The sequence below is a fragment of the Periophthalmus magnuspinnatus genome, chromosome 19 (assembly GCF_009829125.3).
Source record: "Periophthalmus magnuspinnatus isolate fPerMag1 chromosome 19, fPerMag1.2.pri, whole genome shotgun sequence".
Taxonomy (NCBI): domain Eukaryota; kingdom Metazoa; phylum Chordata; class Actinopteri; order Gobiiformes; family Gobiidae; genus Periophthalmus; species Periophthalmus magnuspinnatus.
Genome location: NC_047144.1, coordinates 18,009,323 through 18,032,551, shown reverse-complemented (window position 1 = coordinate 18,032,551; position 23,229 = coordinate 18,009,323). Strand labels below are relative to the sequence as shown.

Below are 23,229 nucleotides of genomic sequence, written 5' to 3'. Positions count from 1 at the left end.
GTTTCCCGCCTGTCACAGAAGCTCCTCACTCCAGTCGAAGAGTAGCTCGGGAGGTTCGGCTTTACCCTCCTCTCTGTCTCTCTCTTTCTTTTCCTCCTTCCCCTAAAGCCAACAGCCCGAATCAGCCCGAACCAGGCGACCCAACAACCACCCACCACCTCCGCCGACCTCCTTTTAGTTTTGTACCCAGCCTCGGGCTCCCCTTCCTCGGCTCCGGACCATGGCTACCACCGCGACGTGCACCCGGTTCACGGATGAATACCAGCTGTACGAGGAGCTCGGAAAGTAAGCGCTTTGACCGTGTTGTGTTCGGCTGTGTCCCTCCCACACCCTGCGCTCCCTGTGGTCTCTTTTAGCCTGTTAGCTTGCCATATTAACTCTTAAATCCGATACATTTTCATTACGTACGCTAACGTTATCATTGAAGCTGAAGGATCGTCGTTAAAGTGTCCTCTTTTCTGGTGCTAGCTTGTCCGTGCTAACCTCACGCTGGCTGCTGTTAGCTTCTTCGTCTAACAGAGATGAATGCGCTGAAAACAGACTGGCGCATTAAACCAGCGCTAAACCCTGGGCAGTTTGAGCCTTCCTGGAGCGTGACAGCGGGGTCCTGTAGAGGCTTAAGCCCGGGGACAGCGCAGCGGGCCCGGGGTGGGTTTGACAGCCCCGCAGACGCAGACACAGACGCGGGGTGAGGAGCTCCGCGGGTGAAACTAGGCCCACTGCTTTTTCCCCGGCAGCTGCAGTTGATTTGTGACCGTGTGCGGACTAAAAGACCCCTGACTGACCAATGCCACGGGGGTAAAGTGGATGTTCCCCCCGGGTTTGGTGGAGCAGAGGGGCGGGTGGTGCGTTCTTTGGTGCGTTCTTTGTTGTGGATGGAGTCACAGCGGGCGGAGTGGGCGTGCAGCATGTACTAGACCAAACCGTGTTGTAATGCACTCAAATATTAATCTCAAACTCAATATATGCAGATTCCCAGATGATGGTGTTTGGACGAGTGCTTCTGCTGCTCCTCCGCCCACTCACTGTATGAAGAGGCCCCTATGTCATTTTCTTGCCTCGTGCAGTTTTGTAAGAGCCAATCTGGATTACAAAAGCTGCTCAAATGATATGCATGCCTCTATGTACGAGTCATAGATCAGTAATGACATTGTGATCAGCATAACGCGATATTTGAGCTGCAAATGTAGAATGCTCCGTTTTAATTACATCATCATCAGACTAAAGCCTGTCACTGGGGCTTTAAACTTGTTGTAGATCTTTAAGACAATTCTTTGGCAAGCTGCTTTTTTCCATATTGATTTAGTTAAAACAGATAGAGAGGCCAATTAGCTCGAGCTGTGCTTGTGCAATATGAGAAACGCGGGCTGTATGTTTTATTTTAAAATAATTATAAACAAATCAGCTGTTTTCTGCATTTTAAAATGCAAAAATCCTCTTGCATTAACACTAAAGCTGGAACTGAGCCATTTGGATTGGTAGTTTCATCCTGTCTGTCTCCAATATAAAATACATGCATTCTTTAAAGGTCCAATATGTAACTTGTGTAACATGTGCTTGTCTCCATGGAGAGGCTTTTGCTGTGCCTGGAATGTTCCTCAGTATGGCATCAAACCAATCAATTGCACATCTATTCTTTTTACATTGCAAAAATTACCTTGAAGTGAATGGACTTGCCTCTCCACAGATTTAACCTGTTACTGGGCATCAGTGGAGCTGGATAAGCTTAATGCTATGCTAGGTTAAGCATTGAAATCTCCATGGTGATAAGCAGGTGGTGCACCCTCCTGCTAAGATGTTACTTAGTGCAGCTTGAAGCTCACATATGAAAATCTGAATTGGTTTCAAAGGTTTTCCTGGTTAAATAAAGATTAAATTGGTTCCATAAAACTCCTTAAAAATTCAAAATGTGATATATTTAATGTAATAAAAATGTTGTCTAGGCCCCAGTTGTGCAAAATACTACAACATAATTAGTTTTATTTACAACGATTCCACCCATTTCACAATCGAAAGCTCCCGTAACCATGACAACGGCCCCAAAAACACAAGGACCTGGCGTCACAAACAGCCATAATAAACACGCGTCTTTGCAGTTTGAAAATTAGCCCCATGTTGAGCGCTAATGTGGGAGTCGTACACGGCGGCGTAATGTTTCGATAGTAGATACGCACCACTAACCCCCTCTCTCGCCCTCTCTCTCACACTCCCCCTCTCTCTTTCTCTCTCTCCCTTCCTTTTTCTCTCCCTCTCTCACACTTTCTCTCACACTATCTCTTTCTTTCGGTCTTTCTCACTCCCTCTCTCCCCCCTCCATCTCTCTCATTCTGTATCCCCCCTTCTCTCTCCCTCCCTCTCCCTCTAAATGTCAGAGTGAGTCTTTATCAGTCGTCCAGCAGTCATGTCACTATCTGTGTCCACAGCCTGGAGTGACTGGAGTGATGGGAGTGACCATAGTGTTATGACGTGCCGCAGTGTTTTGATGATGCCATAATAAACTTTAATTCACCTCGTCGATTGTCATTGAAGCTGTGAAGGCTAATTGAAATCTCAAATTATAATTTTAGTGATTGCAACGGGCAAATCTTAGTCGTCGTGTTTTTAGGACTGAAATATTAACCATAATTACATCAAATTTTGAACAAACACAAAAAGATCACAAAAGCTGACTTTTTTTTTAAGTATCTTAGTTTCTTCCACGAACAATAAAATATAATTTCGTCTTCTGCATAAAAACTTTTAACACTGTCAGATATCCCTCTCTGTGTGTATCAGATGCCCTCCCTGTGTCTCCATGGGGTCTTATTCTGCAAAAAACTAAAAAACATCTCACCCTGTTGTTTTGATCTGTACATTTGTATGTTCTGAAATGTGTCTGATTTGTCTGTTATTAATGTTCATATCTTGATTTACAGACACAATAGTGAAATAAAAACCCCAGGATGATGTAGAGTGGATTAATACGAACATTTTAAGACCAAAATGACGAGTCTGACAGCAGCAGTTACAGAGAGAGGGGCCGCAGTTTTTCAATAGAAAGTGAATTGGAGCCAGAGCTGATGGAGCCGGAAGTTCGACATGATCACTTCCTATTTGGAACATGCCGGCTAGCACGTTAGCCATGTCCATTTATATATACAGTCTATGGATCTGACCTGCTTCTTGGTCTGGTCATGTCACTTTCTGTATTTACGGAGATAGACAATTTGAATATCATACTGTGGAACATTTTAGGCGAAGTGGAAAGATCTCTATGGAGACAAGCAGGTGGCGTACCCTCCACTCCAAATGTTCCATAATATACCTTTAAGTTTCAGTGAACAAGTCCATTTCATACATGTCCAGGATCATTGACCTTTAACCTTTGAGAGAATGTGAACTGTTAAACTTTCATTCCCCCTAGAGGCCGATGGTCTTGTGACCTGCCGAGGATTTAATCTGAAAATAATCAAGCCCTCTGCCGTTTGCTCATTTGAAACGATTTAAATTGACATTTCAATTTGCCGACAAAAAATCGATGCAGAAATGTAGAAGCAGTTATAAACATTTGACATTACAGCACCCCTAGTGGCCAATTAGGGCAGTACACATTCATCTACCAATGAAAATGCAACCTTGGGCTTTTTAAATGTTTAATAAGGGCCAGGGTGCAATGCTTTTTCAAGAATTAAACTGGCTCTTTAGCAGTGATTGATGAAGTACTCAAGTGCTGTTAAGTAAAAGTGCAGATACAGAGTTACTCAAGTAAAAGTATCACATGAAAAAAATGTACTTAAGTAAAAGTATTTAAGTACCTGTTTAAAAAATGTACTTTTAAGAATAAAAAGTTAAAGTATTTCAAACAAGTGTAAATGTAGTGATTTTGATTAAAATTATTCATATTTTGTTCAACAGAAACATTACACATCAGTTTCTTAATTTTTCTCATTAATTTTGCGCATTTATTTTTGCTCAAAGGCGAAGCTTAAAGTTAAAAGCTTTAGTCAGGATGTTTCCACGAACATGGTAAAAATAACCCCTCAAATTATATGAAAAGTACTTTTTACTTTTCAGTCTTGTTAAAAAATGTAGTGGAGTAGAAAGTACAGATACGGCTCTCAAATGTACTGAAGTAAAAGTAAAAAGAGCACACTGTAAAATGTACTTAAGTAAAGTACAGATACTTAAAAATGCTACTTCAGTGCAGTACTTTACTACTTGTACTTTGTTACCTTCCATCACTGCTCATTGCCCATAATGCAACATTTGGAGTATTAACATTATACAAACTAAACCTGTCTGTGTGGACCATAGTCTCGATAAAGAAGTGGAGTGAGACTGAGAAAGAAGGCTCCTGATTTGTCTGTTATTAATGTTCATCTTGATTTACAGACACAAAAGTAAAATAAAAAAATGAGGATCATGTAAAGCGGGTCAATACGAACATTTTAAGACCAAAATGACGAATCTGACAGCAGCAGTTACAGAGAGAGGGGCCACAGTTTTACAGAGAAAGTGAATTGGAGCCAAAGTTGATGGAGCCGGAAGCGCGCTCATGATCACTTCCTGTTTGGTACGCAGTGGCGAGCAGGTTAGCTATGTCCACAGTCTATAATGTGTACGACAGTTATGTGTAGAAAACATTACCTGGTTGATTTGATTTGAATTAGGTTATTTTCGGCTTTTTTAGGTGTCTATGGTAAAGAATTTATTTGATCTAAGAAACTGTATAACCAAAAACACATTTTTATCACGTTTTCTTGATCATTTTGCCCAATTCTCACTTGGCTGCAAGATTAATCACAATCAAATCAAAGTCATCATTTGAATATTCCCTAATCACGAAGACTGGAGTGATTTTAAAAACATAATCAAACTTTTGACCCCTTAGACCTTCACAAACATGTTCTGAGATGTGAGAGTCGTGCATTATCAGGTTAATCATGTGAGATTTCTGTCTCTCGAATGATAAAAGCTGGTGAACGAAATGTGAACTTTGAACAGAACCCTGTGATCTAAAATTTCAAACTCTATTTTTTTTATACTTGATACTTGTTGCCGATATCACAATGAGTTCTTAGTGACGCTGTCAATCAAACCTTTTGCTAACGGGAGAGATCTCGGGGAAAGAAGGCACCTGATTTATTTTAAATTGGTGTTCATATCTTGTTTTTATTTCACTAGTTTGTTCGTAAATCATCAGGATCATGTAGAGTGAGATAATTTGGAACACGGTGGCTAGCAGGTTAGCTACGTCCATTTATATATACAGTCTATGGTAATCCCTCTGTGGTGCAGTAGGTTCCATAGTGGTCCATGTGTGTGTACTAGTCTGTGTCTTATATTTGTGAAAGATACAGCTCAACATCATTATAAACATATTCAGGAAAGGTTCATTTCTGGACTTTTTTAGTATCAGTACCTGTGAAACATTAGTATCTAGTTTCGATATTAGTTTTAGTATTGATTAATGTCTGATTTTCGATTCTTTTGTGACCCCGGCTCTGAATCAGCGGTCAGGCGTGTGTGAAGTGACTTTCTCAGTTGTGGGTTGTAATCTGACACCTCGGCTCTGAATGTTACACTGATCCTAAAGGTTCTGTTTGCTGTTTGGGATCAACACCAAACATTCATATGCTCAGACGAAGCTTTTTAGATCAACACAAGAACCAAAACGACAAGACAATGTTTACAATCTGACACTTTCTGAAATCCCTCAAAATTATAAATGAAATGAAGAACACTGGGATCTTATCTTCTGAATAACACTGTAGAAATGGTTTGTGCATCATTAAATCCTAGACCTATTCTACAAACTGGACTTTTAAGATCTTTAACCATGAGCTAGTCTTTTGTTCTCATTGAGCCTCATGAATTTGGAGTGATTCATGTTTGAATAATCTTTAATCTCATATTTTCAAGACGCCATTTTGCCGATCTACACCCGTTTTCACCTCCACCTGTACCACTGCGACATACACACTTCATTCTCCAGTTTTTTTTTTTAAATCGGTGATTCTCATAGGATTCAGCAGCGTCGTGTAGTTATTTTGATATATTTGCTGAGTACTCAGATTAAATTACCAATCTGATAACACTTCTTATTTCCAGAATGAGGACCCATAGTTGCGAGCACTGCTGCTGTTGATGTCTGTGGCTAACGTTAACGCTAACGGCCAGCGCGGGTTAAATGCAAACTGTGGAGGCTCTGCAGACACTTAACACACGATAATAATGACAGAAAAGACATTTGTTTTAGCTCTTTGACACCTTTGATAGCCTTCAGAGTTAATGCTCAACTTTGTAAGATAAGCAGCCCGAAAACTGCAGCTAAAACGACAATGGTACGCTAACACCTCTACGGAGCTAACACAAACACGGTTCCTTCTGCATAATGATCCATGTGCTCTGAGAATGAGGTCTTTTTCCAGGCCTCTCTGCTGTTTTAATCCAGCTGTGTGGTGCAAAGTGAAAGTAAAAGACCTTAAATCAGCTCAACTCCTCATCAGGACCATTACATTACTGACTCTGACACTTTAGTCTCAAAATCTCATTTATTCTTGTGGATGTTCTTAACATTTTTACAGTTATTTTTGCTCTTGTGCTGTAACAAAATTGAGCAGCTTTAGTTCTAATTCTTCACAGTGTGTGGTATCAATCTTGTATCGTTATTGGCGAATGCAGTATCAGTATCATATCAGAACAACACAACTTTTGTGTGTATGTGGTCTGGGTGTCGTTTTGCCTGCGGTCCTCACTCCTCTGCTCCTCATAGTCCTTAATGTTGTGGCTATAACACGATGTAGAAACTCTTTTTGAATGGCCACAATCAGCCAAATTGCAAAGTACTTTCCAAACTGCACCATATCCTGCCTCCAGGGGGCGTGTCCTGCATTTTGAACAATTATAAACTTGTTAACCCTGTAGTTCAGACCTTTACAAACTGATTCTCAAATACACTTCCAGGTAAACTCGCTCTCAAACCTACAGTCTCTATTTTTATTTGTACAGGGAGAGCCAACAAGAGCGTCCTGTTAAAACACACAGCAATACAAACTAAACCAAACTAAACCAAACAAACACATAATTGCACAGGTCCATTTAAAACATAAAAAATATAAATTATGAAAGTGCTGCAGTGGCTCCAGTTTTACATGTTCTTTAGATGTGTTCGTTTTTGTGAAGCGTTATAATATCCCTGTAGGAGCTGTTGCCTTGTTTCTTGGTGTTCTCTCTGTGTTTTTTCCTTGTTCTCTCTGTTTTTTCCTTGTTCTGCTAGTTCCCTCCACTCACTCGTCTCTATAAAAACCAACCAGCCTTAATTTGCAGCTGCCATTTCCACTCTGGGCCTAATAATCAGCAGTAATCAATGAGGCCGATTGCTCTGGCTCTGCTCTCCTCTATCTTTTGCTCCCTCTCTACCTCATCCTCTTTCTCTCTCTTTCTCACCAGAACTCGTCTTCTCCTCCTTTTATCTTCCCTCCATCCTACACTCTTCTTTCTCTCTTTCTGTTTCTCTCTTTCTCTGCTTTCTCCCCTATCTCGTCCTACTCACCCCTTCCTCTCTCTCCTTCTCTGTTCCTCTTTTTCTCTCATCTTTCATCTAGCTCTCTCATCTACCTCACCCTCCCTCTTTCTCTGTCCCCCTTTCCCTTTCTCCCTCTTTCTCCCCCTCACCCCCTTTCTAACCCTCACTCCCTTTCTTCTTCTCTCCTCCCCTCCTCTTCTCTATCCTTCTTCATCCCTCTCTTCCCCTACTCCCTCTCTCTCTCTCTCCTTTCTCCCCCTCCCTCTTCTCTCCCCCTTTCCTCTTTCTCCTCTCCTCTCTATATCCTCTCTCTATCCCTCCCTTTCTTCAAATCTTTATTTGTTTGACTAATTGTTGTGCACTATATGTAACATTTCCAGTGGAGGTTCTGCCTCCTGCTCGTCGCCATGGAGATGTTACTGCTTGGCCTAGATTGTTCCACATTATGACATTAAACTTCCTCTCAGTTAAATGTTTGCTAACAGAACATATTTAGATCACCATGTTTCCTTTTATTGTTTTGAAAATGCTATATTCACTGAACACAACATATTAACACTTCAGTTTTTGACATTCTGAGTCTCACCTCCCTGTGCTCTCTGTGCTAAGTCACTCCCCTTTCAGAGCACATTTGGCATGCATATCACTAATGAAACTATTCCACATCACACCAGGTTTGTGAAGTTGCAATGTACAGTTTTGTATCATGTTTTTATATATTTATAGACTGTGATGTGTGGGTGATGTAGGCTTGTGGGCGGAGCCTTGGACAGAATCGTACTTCTAACGGTAAAGCAGGTTCAAATAGAGCCCAGGAGAGATTGCTAGATTACTCAAACATGCATGGACGACATTTAAAACATCTCCAGGCATGTTTTTGATGAGGGAACAACATTATAACAGGAGTTAAGCTCTAAAAATACAATTTCACATAATACTTCGTCCTTAAAACCCCCTGATCCCTGACTATTAGAAATAACCGAATCTCGATTTAAAAACTCGATTAATTGCACATTCGTCCTCATGCCCCTTGAGCTGTTATAAACCCACATCCCTCCAACCCGTCTCTTCGCTGTAGCTCCCTGACGCTGCTGTATTCGTTAATGCTTTTGACTCCGTCTCATGAAGTTAACGTCACTCGGGACTGGGGCTTATGTCACCTGTCACCTCTCGTTCGCCTGTGAATAATTCAAACTAAGAGCAGCGTTCGGGGCCGGCGTTCGCTCTGACCTCCTGAGTAAACTCCAAAGACAAACCAAGCCCATGTTCTGACGTGGTAATAGGAATGGAAGCTGCCAAACAAGCTGTGATTAAATAAACAGACTTCAACGTGGCCGCATTTTTATCATAAGTAAATACATGACTTTGTATAATGCATATGTGGGTTAGCGAGTGCGGCGGTCGGATTTAAAGGGCCGGTACATGTTTTTTTTTTCCATGTGTTTGAGCAAAATGTGTCTGTGTTGAATAAGCAGCTCTTAAGGTCAAAATAAGTCTGCTGTGTTCTGTCTGCATCTTAATTATAATTGCCCTTATTGACAGAGAATCAAAGTGTGCAGTTAGCATGCTAGTTGTTATTAGCGTTAACTCTGGTCTCGGAAAGTTGTGAATAGTGAATATTATATTTTGTATGCAATAATGTCCAGGTCAAATTAGTTCAAGTTCAGATCTGGTTCAGACCTGAAAGTGTGTAGTTTCATGATATTTGTTGTTAGCATTAATTCAGACAAAGCTCTGGTCTCAGAGTTCTGAATTCTGCTTTTAAACTCATCATGGCTGTTCAAGTTTAGAAATGGCTCAGACCTGGCTCAGACCTGACAGTGTGCAGTTAGCATGCTAGTTGGCATTATTGTGACAGCAAAACTCTGGTCTGTGAAAGTGTAAATGGTGCTTATAAACTCATCGTGGTGAATAATTAGGATGTTCTGAATGCATAAGGTAAGTGAGGAGTAACTTTAGACCACTGCAAACTGTTTGAAATGTATAAAAAAAAAAATCCCACAAGCGATAATATCCAGGGCAGAAAGTGACTGGTCAAGTTGAAGAGCCAGATATATTGAATGTACAATTAGCACAGTTTCTTTTCTTGTTTTTCAATCGACCAAATGAGATCGATTTTGAGTTCAAGTTGGCGGCTTAAAGCGCCCGTATGACTCTATTCACTGATCTCTGTTCTAATGTTCATCACAAACAGAGATGTGTTTTGTTTCATTACCACATTACCACTTCATGACATCACAAGGCAGAACAGAGCATTTTGAGCTTTGTAGATGTAGACAGACTAATAATAAAGTGTCACTCATGTGTGAATGAAACAAAACACAACTCCAGGTCTGTTTTTGAGGAGATAATGGCATTAGAACATGGCATTTATAGTTGTGATTGCTAGCTACCGTGTCTCTGAGTTTACCAAAATATCCATAGCTTTGGTGAATCTGTAGATGTGATGGTCTGATGTGGCCGTTAGATGAAGCAGAGTACCCATTTCCTTTTTACTCATTCACAAACTAAACTGTCCTTAAGCAGTTTAGTTTGAGAGTTTTGTTGGTCGATATGAGCCGTCTGAAGCTGGAGCTCTGGTGTTTTTACCTGCTGCATGTTTCCTGTGTTTAGAGCCCAGTACAGCCCATTATCTGGAAAAATGATTTTCTCATTTAGGACAGACTCTGGGTCAGATCGATCATCAGGGTTTAGAGCAACGCTTCTCAAATTGTGGGACTGCACCACAATCTGTTCATGGTTTAGACCTGGTTTAGACCTGGTTCACTTCTGTCTTTGTTGCATTCATCCCTTGCCTGGTTTGATCTCAGTCTTGAAGTAGACTCAGTTTGGTCTGGTTTTAGTCCTGGTGTAGTCCAGGTTTAGTCCTGGTTTTGAGGGGACACAGCCTAACATTTGGCTTAGTTCTGGTCTAGACCTTGTTTTTAGTCATTGTTTAGCGAGTCCTGTTGCAGACCCCTTTTAGTCCTGGTTCAGTCTTGGAGACGTTATTATTACTTTGCTTGAATGTTCCGCAGCATGGCATTAAACGCATCTATCTCCATGGTAACAAGAAGGTGGCGGTAGATGCGTTTAGTACTCTGTTGTGGGGCGTCCCAGCCAAAGCAATAACATCTCCATGGAGATGAGATGATGGCAATCCTTCCTCTACAAACCTTACGTAGTCCACCTTTAATTCAACTTCAGACCTATTTGCATGTTTTACCTGTGTCTGGCTTAATGATAGAACATCAAATTTCACACGGAAAAGTAATATGGAATCAATCTGGGAATCAAACGTGGAACCTTCAGGCTGTGAGGCGAGATTGCATAACCTACTGTTAGATTTTTCATAGCCTTTCCCCCGCGTTAGCCGTTATTCTAGCATCCTATATGTTGACATGTAACTAGCTTGATTTCGTAACCAGGGGAAAATTAGCTAACATTTTCAAAGGTTTTCAAATGGCGTTATGAAAGCGATCTAATTCTGCTGTTTTGTTGTGTGTTCTTCCTCAGGGGAGCGTTCTCTGTGGTGCGGAGGTGTGTAAAGAAGTCATCAGGACAAGAATATGCTGCAAAGATTATCAACACTAAGAAACTGTCTGCAAGAGGTAAGGATTTTCTGCACATGGATTTAAAATGGCTGCATTGTTTGGACTGTGTATGTGACAACCAGCACCTGCTCATAAACACCGTTGGTTGGTGGTGCGATTCTAGCTTCCACAGATGGATGCTGTTGTTGTGTCCTGGGGCAAGACACTTTTAACCCATTTCGCTTCCAGTGTCTGTGTCATAGACTGTAAAGAAGTAAACTAAGTAAGTGTCACGTCACTCACAGCGTTCAGATCCAAATGACGCTCATCAAGGCTAGCAGTTATAGGGGTGAATTTGGAGCAGATTTCTATATTTGGAAATCCACGACCACGAGTATCATAGCAACCAAAGAGCCAATCCAGAGAGAGGCTGTTGAAGGTTTCAATGTCCTTTTAGAGTCGCTCTTCTCATGTTTAGTTTAATTGTGTGAAAGTAACCCGATTACTTCACATATTGCGTAACTTTTCATTTCGGTTTGGACGTAGTGCTGTGGTTGTCAAGGTTACTAGTCTGTACTTTGCAAATCCTGACCGCACTTGTGGTCTTTATCCGGGTAAATCAAGCCACTTCATCATATCGACGCTGAAATCCTGTAAATTCAATGTTACCGCCCCACTCATGGATTAGCCAGTACACACACAAGTACACACACATACACGAGAGGCACACGCATGCACAAGAGGCACACATACACACACATACATACAGACAGACACGCATACACGAGAGGCACACGCAAACGCACACATACATGAGAAGCACACATACACAAGAGGCACACACAAACACACACATACACATGAGTCACACGCACACACATACACGAGAGGCACACACACACATACATACACACACACATACACGAGAGTCACACGCACACATACATACATGAGTGTCACACACAGACGAGAGGCACACACACACATACACGAGAGGCACACACAAACGCGCGCGCACACACACACACACACACACACACACACACACACACACCCCCACACACACACACACACACACTCTCCAGGTATATTTTTGAGAACGCAGCAGCTTAAATCTCTGAATCCATTTTGTCTGATATAGGAGCTTTTAAAATCAGCTCCATTAACTGAATCCTTATTGTTTCACTCAAACAGCACAGGAGCATTTATACTAGTCTGAAAGAACATTAGCGTTAGCATGTATGCTAGGACTGCACTGAAGGGTCCAATCACTTTTATTCCATCGTTGCATCATGTGGGAGGCTTTATCAGTAGATAGTTTAATGACTCTCTTTATAAAGCGGCTCTGAATAAAACTCTTGTGCTCCTCTGTGGGATCGTTACAGAACTGTTGTCGAAACCATTGATCTGAATTTCAATATAGAGTCTCATTGGACGGCTCCGCAGGCGTCATATACACATATAGACCACAGACTGTAAAGACGAGGACTAAGTGAGTGTGACGTCACCCACAGCGTTCAGCTCCAGTCAAATGAAGCTCATCGAGCAGTTATAGGGGTGGATTTGGAGCCCAGTTCCATATTAGGAATTCTGACCACGAGTATCATAGCAACTAAAGAGCCATTCCAGAGCGAGGGTGTTGAAGATAATGCCCCTTCAAGCGCCCGCTCCATGCTAAACCAGTGGTGTGGGCACTTGCAAATGCTGTCAATCAAACCTGTTGCTAACTCTAACAGGAGTGACCTCGAGGATTTGTCTGTTATTAATGTTCATACTTTGATTTACAGACACAATAGTGAAATAAAAAGGATCATGTAGAGCGGGTTAATACGAACATTTTAAGACCAAAATGACAAGTCTGACAGCAGCAGTTACAGAGAGAGGAGCCACAGTTTTTTACATAGAAAGTGAATTGGAGTCAGTGGAGCGCCTTTTTGGCTAGCAGGTTAGCTATACCCATTTATATATACAGTCTATGGTGTCTAATATATATGTAAGAGTCATATTTGTAGTAGAAGGCGTTGGGTAGTTTTAATGAATGGACAGTGGGCTTGTTTTGTTGTGTGTCATGTTTCAGGGATGGTCCCGTAATGATTTTTATGGAAGATATCCCATACTAGTCATGTGGTTGTGGGCGATAACTTGATATTTGTTTATCAGTAGTTTATAAAGGCGCTATATTACTCAAAACTGACTCTTGTAGCTTTGAACCATGTTAGAAGGCTGTTACCTCCTCAAATTATACCTGGAGTTGTGTTTTGTTTTATTCACACATGTTTGAGTAACACTTTATTATTAGTCTGTCTACATCTCCAAAGCTCAAAATGCTCTGTTCCACCTTGTGATGTCATGAAGTGGTAGTTTTCAAGTTAACAGCTCCTTTTACCTTTAGTTCAGTAGAGATGGGCAAATCCAGGGCTGAAAATAATCCAGATGATTCTAGTGAAGGTGTGTGGAGTTTAAAAACACAGTGGAGCACTTCCTGTATTTACCCCATGATGACATCACAAGGTGGAACAGAGCATTTTCAGTTTGAGAGAAGAACTCGGCCTAAATATGCAGGGTTTGTGTGTTAAACATGTGTGAATGAAACAAAACACAACTCCAGGTCTGTTTGTGATGAAACGTTAGAACAGAGATCAGAGAATAGAGTCATGTAGATTTTGCGTGTTCTCCCTGCGTCTGGCTCCAGCTCAGGTCCTGATCAGGACGAGCTCAAGATCTGGACATGGGTCCACTGCTCTTGACAGGTTTAACCCAGAGACACTGGAGTCAAATGCAGAAAAGGCATTTTCCTTCATATCTTTCTCTCTCTCTCTCGCTCTCTCTCTCTCTCTCTCTCTCTCTCTCTCTCCCCTACCCCTCTGTCTCATCTTTCTCTCTTTAGTTAGTTAGTTAGTTAGTTACTTTATTGTCCCCGAGGGGAAATTTGTCTTCACAGTCAAATCAGAGAAAAACGCCATACATACATACAATGCCACACAAACACATCACATATCATTGTCTCTCTTCTTTTTCTTTCTCGCTCCCTCTTTACTCTTCGTCTCTGACAGATCACTCTGTGTTTTCCTCTTTCTCTTGCTCTCCATCTCTCTCTTTTCTCTGTTCTCTCTTCCTCTTTCCCTCTTTGCTTTTCATCTGACAGATTGCTCTCCGTCTCTCCTCCCTTCTCTCTCTCTCCTCCCTTCTCTCTCCTCTCTCCTTCCTTTTCTCTTTCTCTCTCCCCCTCTCCCTGTTCTCTCTCCTTTGTTCTCTCTCTTTCTCTTCCTCTTTCTCTCTCCCTCTTTGCTCTTCGCCTCTGTAGTTCGGTCTGTGTCTCTAACCTGGACAGAACTGAACAGTTTTAAAAGATTTTTGATTTTTTTTTTCTGACAAATATTGAGATGAGATTTTAAATTTGAACCTGGAGCTTGAGTTCATGTTGCACATTTGGAGCGTTAAAAGTTAAAAGTCGATAAAAGTTTGAAACATAAATCCCTCTCAGAACATGTCTGTGGAGGACTTCTCTGTGGGGTTAGGCAGTTTTATATAGAAATAATATCAGATAATGTGACGTTTACTTTAGACTGACCTACCACGCAGATGATTGTTGGTCCAATCCCAGTTCAAACCTTTTAAATCTGTTGTTGTGTCCATGAGCAAGACACTTCTCCTACTTTGTGCATAAATGTAAGTGAGTGGACAGGTATTATCACATTGTGGGGTCTAACATCTGCCCTCACACGAGTCATTGGGACCTGCCGTCCTTATGGGGACAGAAATCCACTTTCATGACGTAAAGCTTTTGTTATTATATCAACAATGAGGGTCAAAGGTCAGATGAGGGTCAAAACAGGTTAAGTTTAGGGTAAAAGTCGTGTATTACACAAACTGACTCTTGTAGCTTTAAGTCATGTTCTAATGCTGTTATCTCCTCAAAAACAGACCTGGAGTTGTGTTTTGTTTCATTCACACATGTTTGAGTAACACTTTATTAGTCTGTCTACATCTCCAAAGCTCAAAATGCTCTGTTCCACCTTGTGATGTCATGAAGCGGAGGTTTTCAAGTTAACTGCTCCTTTTACCTCCTTAGCCTTTGAGATGTGCTAATTCCAGCCATTCAAATTTCAATTTCGATTCTTTGAGGACTAATCTCGCTGCTCTCGTAGAAACTGTTTGATTGGCGGGAGCTGCAGAGCGGTTGATGGCACAGATTGGCACCCTCCCTTCTCAGTCTCGTCCAGATTGTGAATGAATAATTTCTAGTGTTTTACAGAGAGTCCTCAAGCCAAACAGCCGTACAAATGTAAAACGTCATTATAAACATTCAGTGTGATTTCTGTGTCCCCTCTCTCTGTAACTGCTGCTGTCAGACTCATCATTTTGGTCTTAAAATGTTTGTATTAACCCGCTCTACATGATCCTGTTGGTTTTATTTCACTATTATGTCTGTAAATCGAGATATGAACATCAGGCGGCTTCTTTCCCTGAGGTCGGTCCCACTAGCTTTAGCAAAAGGTTTGATCGACAGCGTTGCTAAGCGCCTGCTCTTTTGTGGTGCAGGCGGGAATGAGATTCATTTGGAGCCAAACGCTGTAGGTGACGTCACACTCACTTAGTCCACTTTTTAGTGGACCAAGTCTGTGGTCCTTAGTTCGCTGGACTCATGGGGTTCAGCTTGCTGTTTTGTTCTATTAGTAGTTATTTAACTTTTGTAGCGTAATATTTTTATATAAATTCTTGTTTCTCTGGCAACAGTCCTAATTTCCTTCTGTTTTTCTTGATTTTTTCCATTGCATAGCGCTCCATACTTACACAACACACTTTTACTAATTCTCGCCCCCAGCCTAGCCTCTGTGTTATCTATTTTTGTCCCCTTGTGCTTCCCGTAGCTCTTGCCTACCACTGCCGTCCTCCCTTGTTTCTGCACAGGGGGATTGGGTTTGTATTGAGGCTAATCCACTTATGCTAAATGTATCTCGTCAAGCACTAAGACCCCAGGATCGCGAAGACTAGTCTAGGGCTGCCGTCCGTGTGGCGTTTGTGTGAGAGGGAGCACAGGCTAATGCTAATATAGATGCTAACAGATGCTAGCTTTTGTGCGTGCGGTGTAATGCGGCTATTGTTTTTATATCCCTGCAGCCGAGGGGCCACAGACAGACACACATTAAAATAATAGCGTTTTATGAAATAATCCAGAGTTTAATACCACAAGAGGGATAAAGACGCATGGTTATGTAGATTATAATGTACAGCACAGGGTTTCAGACGGATTCAGTAGATACAATTTGAAAAATAAATGTATAAAAATATGCAGTTTTTGTCATTATGTTTTCACTCCCATAACTTTTTGACCAGTTACAGATTAGATTTTTTTTTTTTTTTAAACTATGGATCAGACCTAGACGGCTGAGGGACACAGACATTACTAAATGGTCAAATTTTTATATAGCACTTTGCCACTCAGAGCACCACTCAAACTCGGTGATCTTTTTTTCCTGTTATGTCGAGGGTGAGATTTGAACCACCAACCTTGAGATCAGTGGACAAACGCTCTACCAACTGAGCCAATAAAACCTGTTGCAAACGCTAGCGGGAGCGACTTCAGGGAAAGACAGCGCCTGATTTGTCTGTTATTAATGTTCATATCTTGATTAACAGGCACAATAGTGAAATAAAAACCCCAGGATCTTGTACAGCGGGTTAATATGAACATTTTAAGACCAAAATGATGAGTCTGACAGTAGCAGTTACAGAGAGAGGGGCCACAGTTTTTACACAGAAAGTGAACTGGAGCCAGATTCGTTGGAGCCGGAAGTGCGCCCATGATCACTTCCTATTTTGAACGCGGCGGCTAACAGGTTAGCTATATCCATTTATATATACAGTCTATAGTAGTAACACCTCAGACAGTTGGAGCAGGGAGCCAGGATTAGCACAGTGGTACGAATGCGAGCAGACGCCCGGTGGGTAAGTCTCTAAAGCTCGAGTAAACACTGCAGTAATCTGAGCAGGAGCAGGGGGAGGGGGGAAACCAGGAAGTGAACGAGGAAGGACACAAAGACGCAAGGAATTATGGGAAGTGTGAAGAGGAGAGCAGTAGGGCAGTGTTGGTTTTGGCCAGTGTTTATAGTTAGGGATACACAATATGATAGATTACTGTTAGTATTATTTTGATAAACTAATTTGACTGTTTTGATGCTCATAAGGGCTGTCTGATTTGAGAAAGAAATTAATTTGATAATGTTTGGCATAAAAAAAGATAATAGATAGAAAATGTATTTGAATTCTAAATCCACTAAACCACGACCAAAATGATGCAAAATTAAGACAAAACTAGAAAGAAAAGAAGGACTTGTCTGGGGTGAGGGAAGTCTGGGAGTCTCTGCTGGGACTGCTGCCCCCGCGACCCGGCACCGGATAAGTGGAAGAAGATGGAAGGATGGATGGATATGTTGACGCGCTGTACTGCTATTCAGACTGTTGTTCTCTATTTTATTGTTATTATAACTTGACTTTAAAGATAAATTGTCAGTTCTTGGTTTCGGATTTTGTAAAATAAGTTTCTCCAGAAAATACAGCTTATAGTCCAGTGCGACTTATGTATGTTTTTTTTTTTTTCTTGATTATTATATTTTTTCATTGGTGCGACTTATACTCCTTATACCGAAAATACTGTACTTGTTTGTCATAATCCAAATAATAAAGATTTAAAAGGACTTGATACCAGTTATGTCATGATATGGATTGGACTGAAACAGAGCAAAGGATCATGGTCTATGTAGTCCTGTTTTTTGCGCCAAAACAAAGATTTTAAGCAGAGAGGCTTGTGATTCCATATTTTGCGATGGCCAATGGCATTATTAAGAGACCTTTTTATCATGTTTTGGATTATTCTTGCATCCAAACAAACTACAAATTGATCAGTGACTAAATAACGTTGAAATATCTTACGTGGTTCTTTTGACATTGGTAATAATAGTAGACCTAATTTTTACCATTTGATGTTTAAACAGCGTGACGTGCATCAAGTCAGCATAACTTGTCCACGTTTACATATTTATAACGTCTGTAGATGTGTTTTTCAGTTTGCTTCGTTCATAGTGTTCTTCACTCGACCTCAAACCTGGCGTTTCCAGTTCTTTGGTTTGAGTAACGCATCACTTCTCCAGATTCTCTCCTTCTTCCTCTGCTGTATGAATAATGTAAACAGTTAAAGTGAGTCTAAAGCCGTGTTCTCTAACGGGAGTGGACAGAGCTGCAGTTGCTAACGGCTAACAGCTAGCAGCTAAAATGCTAACAGCTTATACATTTTATGAGCCCTGGTTTAGGTTCATATTCTCTAATGGGAGTTGACAGAGGCGCAGTTGCTAACAGCTAATGGCTAACAACTAGCAGCTAAACACTAACAGCATGCACATTTTATGAACCCTACTTTAGGTTTATTAAGTAATTAGTGAGTATTAAAACTATGCAGACACACCAGTCAGTGATCTTTCAAGTTATGTAACCAAGTCATTAAAGGCTGTTCGCTTTGTTAAGACATATTCCCTGATTTACATATTGTTTTGATGTCAGCCATAAAATGGGTTGGGTTAGTGACATCAGCATATTCTAGAGGCAGGTCACAGTCCAACGTTATAATTTTCTGTGTAACTATGAGAATGCAGATGTGTGACCTGGTTTATGCATAATACCTCTGTGCCAGTCTTAGTTTCATGTGGATAGGCCAAGTAATTACAAAGTTCAAAGTCTCTGGAGTTGATTGGCATTTCTAGTAGTGCAGCACGATGTGAGAAAAAGACGCCATATTCAATAACTGTTTTCTAGTGCGTTAACGATATTATTGCAATATTTTAATATACCTTTTGAGACAATAAGGTGCACGTGTTTATCATAGACTGTATATAAGTGGACATGGTTAACCTGCTAGTCGCTGCACCCCAAATAGAAAGTGATCATGGGCGCGCTTCCGGCTCCATCAACTCGGGCTCCAATTCACTTTCTATTGAAAAAATGTGGCCCTTCTCTCTATAACTGCTGCTGTCAGAGTCGTCATTTTGGTCTTAAATGGTAGTACTTTGAGCTTTTAATGCAGTTTCACATGTACTACCAAATAGGAGTCAGTTTAATGTGGGATGGTATTGAAATTTTGTTTGATTATAATGGCCAAAATCATTGCGATTAATGATTATATCACAGTAATGATTAAAGTTGACAGTTTAAACATGTTATGTATATGAATAATTATTAAAAATGTATATTATGAATAAGTTCCATCTTTAAAATGCTATAGGAGTGCACTTTGTTATCAGTGAAAGCAACTACAATTTAAGGAGAATATGGATTAGCAGGGCCGTCCACAGAAATTTGGGGGCCTGGAGTAATACGTCTCACATGGGCCCCCCTCTGAGACAAAGTAATAAGAGGGTCCAATTCTGGGCCTCTAAGACCCTGGGGCCTGGGACATCAGACCTCTTTGTCCCCCCCTGCTGGATAAGTCATATTTTTTTTCTACACATTATAAAGGCGATTATTTTTATTATTATATACGTTTAGTGTCACGTAAAGAACAACTTTTACACAGGGCTGAAACGCCTCAATAACAGAACAGCTCTGTCATAAATCAAGATGATAATTACCCATTTACGACTTACGGCTTCACGGGGTCTTAATGAAAAGTGCGTCCCCAGCTCTGTTGTGTAATCGCTCTGTAACCCTCGTCTGAAGTGTTTATCTGACCCCTATCTGCAGTCGTTTAAGAAGCTGTGTGTCTCCTCATTATCGACTTCAGGCATAGACAAAAAAATGAAGGACTTCTCTGTTCGGCTGTGTTCACTTTTGACTTTCTACGACTAGAATAAGCTCCTTGCAGTCACAAAGGTCTAATATGTTCACCCAATCTGAATCCAAAGTGCCAGAGTTAAATAGGGACTCACCGGTACAGCTCTTTCAGTTCCGACATCGATTTTGATATTATAGCTTTAAGAAACTGCCGATATCAACCAATACCAGATAATAGAACAGAGACTGAAAACGGCATTTATTTCCTTAAAACAAAAATGAGACAAAACTGATCCAAATGTGTTACGTTTGTCTGTTATTAATGTTCATATCTTGATTTATAGACACAAATGTTAACCATGCACACATGCTAACCATGCACAATCTATCCCACGATCACTTCCTGTTTGGAATGCGGCAGCTAGCGTCTTAGCCATGTCCAGTTATATATACACAGGCTATGGTCCAAGCTGGGTGTTGGCTGGACCAATATTTACAAGGAAATATTCAATTCCTCACTTACCTTATGCATTCAGAACATTCTAATTATTCACCACGATGAGTTTATAAGTACTTTTCACAATTCAGGGGGGCTCCTTACATTAGATAACATGCAGCACACCATGATGACTTGTAACCAGGGTCCAGAATTTGGTGCCACATCCCTACCCTGAGGCCAAAGTTTTGCCAACATGGTAAAACAAACAAGAACTATCATGCTAACCATGCTCATCCTGATTCTCGGACAAGAAAATGTTTTATAATTGGACTTATTTTGACCTCACAAGATGCTTATACAATATATTGGCACTAAATTTTGCTCAAAAAAAAAAAAAATATCAGGTCCATGTGTACGAGCTTTGCAGTCTGTCCTAACTCCTTGTCTGGTCAGAAAAAGGACAAACATCATTTAAAAGATGCTTGTTAGAAAAATCTAAAGTTGAATAGTTTAAGTGGACGCTTCAAGGTGAGTTTGTAGTGATAGGACTTCAGTAATTGCCTTTGCAGCTGTTAGCATCCAAGTACACTGGAGAACACGATGCTAGCAACAAACATTTTATTTAGCTGTTTTTAGCCTTCATTTGACCCATCCTTAAAACTGTGAGGGCATCCAGTCAGAAGCAATGCAGAACCCAGGGTCTCGAGCTGGTTTGGGTCGATGGGGTCACCAAATAATCTAGAATAATCTCACAAACAGAGGTTGACCACTCCACTCAGACAGATCACATTCTGCCCAGGAATCAAACCTGGAACCTTCTTGCTGTGAGGTGAGGGTGCTAGCCACTCAGCTCTTTACAAAATTTACACACTATAGAAAATTGGAGTATTAGACATGCATCATATGAAAAAGATTCTAGCCTGATTGTTGAGGAAAAGATGCTAGCCTGATTGTTGCTAAAAGATGCTAGCCTGATTGTTGCTAAAAGATGCTAGCCTGATTGTTGCTAAAAGATGCTAGCCTGATTGTTGCTAAAAGATGCTAGCCTGATTGTTGCTAAAAGATGCTGCCCTGATTGTTGCTAAAAGATGCTAGCCTGATTGTTGAGAAAAAGATGCTAGCCTGATTGTTGAGAAAAAGATGCTGCCCTGATTGTTCCGAAAAACATGCCTGATTGCTGCAAAAAGATGCTATCCTGATTGTTACGAGAAGATGCTAACCTAATTCTTACGAAAAAGATGCTAGCCTGATTGTTGCAAAAAGATGCTAGCCTAATAGTTATGAAAGGGTGCTAGTCTGGTGGGCCGGTCCCTTCTCCTTTATTTGAACGAAAGGTAGTCTGGACCAGATCGTAGAGTGTCACAGTGTAATTATAAGAGCTTAAATATTATAGTTGGGGCCATTTTACAGGCCACAGTGGCTTAGTTGATAATCTCAAATCCACTAAGCCGAAGGTTGGTAGTTCAAATCCCGCTCTTACTATAAACAACGTTAGAGTGGTCAGATCCACTGACCCACAAGTTACGGTGCGATTCCAGCTCCCTCAGATGAATGCTGTGGTTGTGTCCATGGGCAAGACATGTAACCCCCCTCGCCCCTAGTGTCTGTGTACACTGGTGTATGAATGTGTGAGTGAAATGTGTGAGCGCTTTGAGTCATAAAGGTGGAAAATTGGTGTATAAAAATGTGACTATTTTACCGTTTTAGTAGCAAAATGAAGTAATTTAAATTCAACCTCGACTCCAAAAACATAAATGTTTTCCTTTTCTGTGGCCGTTTGTCACTTTACTTTTGCGTTGAGAAAGTTTGAGTTCATATTGCTGCGTTTCTCTGATTGGTTAATCCGTCTGTCAATCACACCCATCATAACCAGTGGAGGCAAGACCAGGTTGCACCTCTGTGTACCATGCTAATGCTAACATGTTGAGGGTTTTCTCTTCAACACAGGTGGCTTTTAGTCCCGCCCCCTGGCTAAGCAGATGGCCAATTAGAGCACAGCAGGAAGTATCTGTAATCAGCCCGCAGCCCTCTCCATTTCAACCAATCACAAGAGTGAATGAGATAGTGACATGGCGCCGACGTACGACACGACCGCAAGAGATCTGAGACCAAACCCGACGTCTCTCTATCTAATCCCTCTCTTCCTCTCTCTCTCTCCCTCTCTTCTTTCATTTCGTCCCTCTCTTCTCTCCAATTATCTTATTTCTTCTCCTCTATCTCCTTCTACATCCCTCCCTCTCTGTCTAGTCTCTCTCTACACTCCCCCGTCTCTCACTCTTTTACCTTCCCTCCTTTCTCCTCTCCCTCCCCATTAATCCGTTTCTCTATCTCGTCTACCCTGTCCCTCTCACTCCCACCCACCCCATCTCTCTCCCTCCCACCCACCCCACCCCATCCCATCTCTCTCTCTCCCTCTTCTTTTCTTTTCTTCTCTTCCTCCCTCTTACGCTCTCTATTCCCCCTCTCTCACTCCCTCTCTCTGTCTCTCTCTCTCCCTCCTTACCACCCTTCTCCCTCTCTCTCTCCCTCTGTCTTTCCCTCACTCTTTACTCGCTCTCTCCCTCTGCTCTTCTGTCCATTCCGCGTCAGAGGTGTAATTAGACCATGGTCCAGCTCTGCTCCTTATTGTGTGTCCAGCACTGGTAAACCACACCAAACAAAACACACACACGTACACATCTACGCACACACATGTCCACGCTCATAGACACACACACGCCCCCCCTTTTAGCGATTTATAAACGCTAACTACATTTAAACTGGTTTAAAACAGCAATGCAAACATGTTAGGGGATGTGGGGTATGCTCCATTGTTAAAAGGCTCTATATTAACATTAAGTGAGCTCCATAAACTGTATATACGTCAATGGACATAGCTAACACGCTAGCTGCCGCGTTCCAAACAGGAAGTGAGCTCCAGCTCCATCAACTCTGGCTCCAGTTCACTTTCTATTGAAAAACTCTCTCTTTGTATCTGCTGCTGTCAGACTTAAAATGTTCATATTAAC

The 23,229-nt window shown here is 41.3% G+C and overlaps 1 protein-coding gene across 29 annotated transcripts in view; it reads left to right on the top strand.

Annotated features, from left to right (window-relative positions):
- LOC117387839 (calcium/calmodulin-dependent protein kinase type II subunit gamma) overlaps nucleotides 1-23,229 on the top strand; it is a 75,980-nt gene continuing 52,751 nt past the window's right edge. For 27 of the 29 annotated variants that reach the window (XM_033985435.2, XM_033985426.2, XM_033985434.2 and 24 more), the window contains exons 1-2: nucleotides 22-285; nucleotides 11,003-11,097. In XM_033985435.2, coding sequence (XP_033841326.1) covers nucleotides 221-285; nucleotides 11,003-11,097 — 160 coding nt within the window. In that variant the 5' untranslated portion in view covers nucleotides 22-220. Of the gene's footprint in view, nucleotides 286-11,002; nucleotides 11,098-23,229 lie in introns of all 29 variants that reach the window. The other 2 variants (XM_055229344.1, XM_033985425.2) reach the window with 1 other exon arrangement.